This window comes from Pseudonaja textilis, chromosome Z (assembly GCF_049901715.1).
Source record: "Pseudonaja textilis isolate UNSWEBS1 chromosome Z, rPseTex1.2, whole genome shotgun sequence".
In the NCBI taxonomy this organism is placed as follows: domain Eukaryota; kingdom Metazoa; phylum Chordata; class Lepidosauria; order Squamata; family Elapidae; genus Pseudonaja; species Pseudonaja textilis.
The window spans coordinates 26,517,741-26,523,740 of record NC_142008.1 but is presented as its reverse complement, the minus strand read 5'-3'; the positions used below and the strand labels follow the sequence as shown (position 1 = coordinate 26,523,740).

Genomic DNA, 6,000 nt, shown 5'->3' with positions numbered 1-6,000 from the left:
ATCAGACCTGAATAGGGTGCTAGTAAAAAGCACCTATGCTGTAATACATGGATGTCAAGCTCGCCATGTCACATTGCTGTCCGGTGAAGTTTCACAACAATTTCCCCATTCATGGAGCTCAGGCGGTCATGGCCTGCACATGATGCACCAGGCCCATGGGCCATCAGTTTGGCACGCCTGCTGTAACATGTCATAATAATATCAGGGAACATTCAGAACAGCAAAATAGCACTGCTATGGATTAAGCAGAGGAATTCAATAAAAATACTTTAGTAATGCGATACCGTGCTAAAATGGGAGACACCAATAGCCTGCAGTGACAATTGTTAATGCAGTTAAGTAAAAGCCACATTTATTATTTGAGCAGGACAGTGCTTTGTAGAAGCAATACATAGTTCCTGTACATGCTTTCAACTGTTAAGTGGGCAGGAGCTGGGCAAGTAAAGGGGGCTCACCCATTGTGCATTGGGGGATAGCCTATTGGATGGAAACTTCTGGGAGTTGGAAGCCTCCACAAGTTGTCAAAGTTGATAAACCCTATTATAAAGTATAGATTACTGTATGAACCATAATTGTTGGCTTCACAGTGCACCTTAATTTCAAATTATTATGCTTTAGCAGTATTATCTGCAGCCTATAGTATTTCTTATAATATTTCTTCCTAAGAATTGGATTTAGGATTGCAGCCTTAATCCATTGTTTATTTGACTATCTGTCTAGAAAAAAAAAAAGATAAATGTCTTCTTCACTGTTGGCTGGGATGATGGAAGCCGTCACTCATCCACTGCCCTGCCTCCCCAAAGAGGAAAGGGAAAGCAAGAGTCAACGTCGGGCATAGAACGCCGCGAAGACTTCACTTTTCCTGCCGCGCACGCCCTGAACCGCTGCGCATGCTCCCATGGAGGAGACGCGCGTGTCGGCAGACTCCAGCCTTACAACTCCGCTCTGAGAGCGATGCGTCTTCTTGAGGGAGGGAGGCGGGGCGCTCAGATACAGAGAAGGCCGGGAGAGGCAGAGGGAAGGTACGACGGCGCGCCCCCTCCCCCCTCCCCGCCAAAGGCTGGAAGGCGGGGCCTGCGAGGGGAGGAGAGAACGCAGGCCCTTCCAGCGAACAGAGCGAGCGTCCGGGCTAGGATGCTCTTGGTATCGCCCTGCGGGGGCAGCAGCTGCAGCAGTAGCAGAAGCCGTGCCAGGGACTAACCCGCCGCTTCGCTCCTGCCGCAGCCGCGCTAGCGCCCGACGTGCTGCCCGAGAACCAGCCAGCCAGCCAGCAGGGCTGCCTGGTTTTATTGGCCCCTCCTTTCCCGCCGTCTCTTCCTTTCCCTCCCCTGCCCTTTGGCGGCTCCGGGGCACTGACCCTCGCCGTCCTTTTTTCCTCTTCCTCCTGGGTTGCTCCTCGGCGGCTCCCATGGCGGCCCCGGGTAATATCGTGTCCGTTATGGCGAGTAAGACCAAGACCAAGAAGAAGCACTTCGTGGCCCAGAAAGTCAAGCTCTTCCGGGCCAGCGATCCGCTGCTTAGCGTCCTCATGTGGGGAGTGAACCATTCGGTAAGACGCCGCTGCCGCGCAGACGACTCCGGGGGGCGGGAAAGACTCTCCTGGTTGTAGTTTCCCCTCCAGCCCAACGCTCCCCTGGCGCAACGGGCTGCAGACAGTCCATCAGCCCCGGCTAGCTGGCGGCTGAGCAGGATGGGAACTATAGTACCGCGCCTGTGGAGAGCGTCATATAGGGAGAAGGATTCCCTTCGATTTTACAGGTGTGTTGTCGCCTGCCTCAATTTCCCTTCTGGCATAAGAAAGGTGTGATGGGGATTGATGTAGCTCTCAGCTTCTAATCAATTTGCTGCTGCCCTGTGACTGCAACTCCCTCCCCCCGATCTTGCAGGGCCATCTTGCTCTTTCACACCTCGGATTTAGACTAAGCTGCAGGAATTCAGAAGTAGCGGTGCTCCATAACTGGATTGGTATAGTTGGTTGAAAGAGGATACAGAATTTCATTCCGGGAAAGAGATGCTCATTTGCAGGCAGGATAGATAACCTTTGGATCCACTAATGCAGTGCTATGTTTCCTTTGGGATGTCAACAGCTGTGGGTGTGCAGTTTCCCATTGTTTTTCTGTTCCTATGTGTGGCTGCATCTTTGCAAAGCCTTCAATGCGTAAGATAAGTAATTCTGCTTCAAGCAAGGGCTAAATATCAGCTGCTAGAATATTTCCTTTAGTGTTTGCATGTAAGCACCCAAAGATGACTGTTCATAATGCTAGACAGACATTAGCTTGGTTGGACAAATAACTATTTTTATTTCCTGTGTCATCTTCACCCAGAAAACACTGGGGTGCAAACCCAGAGCACATGTCACTGTATGTATATTTGTTGTGATTTGTGATAGACAGCATCATAATTGAATGTCTACTTGGCTAATGGTTTTATTACCTCCACATTTTGATGTATTTTCCATAGTATTGTTGAAAATCAGTCAATAAAACAGTGCAAATGAATTGGAAAACTTTTTTCATTTAATCCCCAGTACATTCAGTGGACCATGTAGTAGAAAGCAGAGCAGTAAGCAATATCTGTGATAAAGGTAGGGTAGCTATAGTAGAGAAGGTGATGGCAGTGTGCTGCTTTGGAATACTGCAGTGTCCTGTTTCTCAGTTGGGAATAACAGTTCATTTAAGTATGCAGTATTATGCTAGTCAGATCAGGGAGAAAAGAAATGTATAATATAGCTTGAGAGAAGAAAAATACTATTGAAGGTAACATGATTTTGATAAAGATAAAATTTGTGATCCAAGCTGTTAGAAATGAGAGAATGCCAATGGTATAGGAAGTGAAGAAAGTGTCTCATTGTAATTGTATGAGAATTATATTCACCTGGTATGGGGAAGTAATACTGCAACTGTGTGTGTGTGTGTGTGCATGTGCGCACGCGTATGCACATAGACCAAATATGCAGGGTTTTGTTCAGAGTGGGAGGAAAGATTGGTTCTAAAGATTATGGCGGCCTGTTATGAACTTTTGAAATTTACTTTTTTTTAAATTCAGCACAAGGATTAAAAGAGAAAAAACCTGCTTAAAGCAATAGTTAATAAAGCACAAGTCATATGCTTCCCCCCCAAATAAATAGTATTGTGTGACTTTAATATAATGAGAATTTGCTTCATTGCATAATGTTGTATGTCCATATATATCAGCTGCCATATCTTTCAGCAGAAGCTATATTTGGATTTGCATAATGATTCTAAATTCATAGTTAATTCGTAGTCTTCTTTTTCCTGGAAAGCTGGTCCCATGCCCTGCTGTAAATATGAGTACAGCTAAATTCACTGAATGCTTATATCGAGAATGCTCAGGCATGATTAACTTTCATACAAAAGTGCTGTTCGAAACATAAAGCTTCCTTAACTTGAGTAAAATAACTTTCACATCACATATAGTTTGACTTCACAAACTTATCTAGGCCACAGTTTCTCAACCTTGGCCCTTTCAAAAGATGTGGACCCCAACTCCCAGAATTGCCCATCCAATATGTCTGACTTGTCCAGACCTCAAAGGCCAATGTTAAGAAACACTGTTGTAAGCTAAACTGATAGCCAACTAGTGGTTTTGCGACTAATCTGACAATGCTGTACATAAAATACAATGGATAATCTGCCTTGAGCAAAGATGAGTATATGTGCACATATTTGCTCATACCACACATGAATATGAAGGTTTGAGGAAGTTAGCTAATTCAGTTTCTGATTCTAAAGTAGACATTTTCTTACTTTCTTCTTGAAATACAGATGGAGGATTTAGAGAAATAACAAATAGGATAACAATTAACCTTTCATTGCATAAATGTTATTTTTATGAGTTTTATTTTCCCTCAAAGTTACATGAATATTAGTTTGTACTATGCTTTGCTGAAAATTCTAACAACTTTTTTTCATGAAAAGTTTTCATTCTGCATGAAAACTTTCCATTAAGTCTATATTTGTTATATTTTCAAGAGAAGAGAGCAGATCTGGAAGGTGGCTTCTGATAATTGATTATATAAAAAGAAGTCTATAACAGTAAAGTCATAAGTTGCTTATAATGTGGTAACAATAATATTCTACAAGAACATTACAAGAAGTTGTTACAGTAGATTATCATGCTATAGGATATGAATTAATTAAAAAAAATTGAGAGGTTTCCAGAAAGTTAATACAGTACTGAGAATCATAGTACATCTGGGAAAATATATATTTATACATCGTCTTCAGTTTTGAAATTAAATAAGTGAAAGGAAACTCAACTCATAACTCAGAAAACAATTTTAGAACATATTTAGTATATGTTGAATTGTAACAATAAAACTAAAAGGTAAACCTTTGAAAGATATATTTTTCTGGTTTCACTATAAATAATTATCTTTAATGAGAAAAAGAGTTGTGAAGAGTTAAATTTTCATTTTACCTTCAGTTAAACTTATCTGTTCAAAGTAGTATATTCATTTGGCAAATAATTTTCTCAACAATTCTACATTTTCAGACAACAGCTGCTGTAAACCTTGCCACCAACTAGAATTGATAGGAGCCAAAGCCTAAACTTCTTGCATATTTGATTAGAGTTATGCAAAGGTTATAACAGTGTTATTCTCTTTTTTGTTCAGTCTATTACCCTTTTTTAATATTGCTTTGTACAATCCTGAATTCTATTCTTTGCTCTGCCACCAATAGCTCAGGCAGTACAAATATATTGTAAAATTTTCAATCCTATTCATCACTTCATATTTTCTTATGCTGGAATGCCCATCCTAATCATCAGTTATTTTGTGTTGTCCTAAGTGTTTCATCTCTGTCAAATTATTTGCATCTCATTTCAAATAAACTAATGAAAAAGCGAATGTGAAATATTTGGGATTTCCCCCTCCATAACAGTATGTGTCTGAATTTCCCTAAAGTATTGAAAATGGAAAATACTTTATTATATCAGTGATTGAAAACTGAATATTGATCGTGGGTGTTGGCTAAAAAAAGCAAGTGAATTAGTTACTTAAAAAATAACGTTACATTTTCTGCTGATTTCCTGCGTCTTCAATATCTACTCACCACGACTTGAGATAAAGTTACATAATACAGTCCAGTATACAATTACAATTACAAAATCTACAATAGCCGCTGGACTAACATAAATAAACACACAGTATCCTAAAGTAATTAATACTGACTCATTCAATGACTGTTTAAATGTCTTTGAGGTTTTAAAATGCAGATTAGCTTTTTATGTACATACTTTATTAGATTGCTCTACTTGTCTAGAAAATTATCACATCATATGACAGTTCCTAACTGCCATTCCTCCCCTCAAGTGGTCTGCAGAGTATATCAAATAGTTTATACAGGTAAATTCTTTAGTCGGGGAAGATTTCTACCTGTAGGTGGATATGAATAAAGAAACTACTCTAAAGTAACTACTCATATTCTTTTTGGTTTCTTTGGGCTGATATTAATAAACAAAATAAAAACTAGTTTATAAATAATAATAAATTAGTTTATAAAAAGAAAAGTTCAGAAGGTACAGAAAAATGAAAAAAGTAGAATAACAAAGATAATAAATAAATTGTTTCCAACTTCATTATAATTATAATAAGTTAGCATACTGTTGGGAAATAAAAAATGAGCTGGAAGGAGTGAGACCTAGCTTAGAGTCCTTGCACTGCCGCAAAAGGCATAAAGCTTGACTTCCCCCAAGCTCCATGAAGCCATTATTTCATCATTCCCAGGGGAAGGCAAGCAGTCTAGGAAAATTCTTGTAACATAGAAGTCAATAAATTTTTTACTTCAATTATTTACAAGCAGCTCTGATTGTTTGTTCCTGACATACATTTTCACTCTTATTTAATATAACAATAAAACATCTTTTCTAGATTTGTTTATTGTATTCCTATTTTGGTAATTTTAATTTTTGTCCTTCATACCTAAAAACGTTGTAATGTCTATATCAAATAAATATTTTCTTAAATTTGTTTTTATC

The 6,000-nt window shown here is 39.4% G+C and overlaps 1 protein-coding gene across 1 annotated transcript in view; it reads left to right on the top strand.

The window, feature by feature from the left end:
• Positions 1–895: 895 nt before the first annotated feature.
• The window catches only part of PIP4K2A (phosphatidylinositol-5-phosphate 4-kinase type 2 alpha), an 85,029-nt gene continuing 79,924 nt past the window's right edge, over positions 896–6,000 (top strand). Inside the window, exon 1 of the mRNA XM_087916491.1 lies at positions 896–1,549. Within this exon, the coding sequence (XP_087772617.1) occupies positions 1,409–1,549 (141 nt within the window). The 5' untranslated portion in view covers positions 896–1,408. The remainder of the gene's footprint in view (positions 1,550–6,000) is intronic.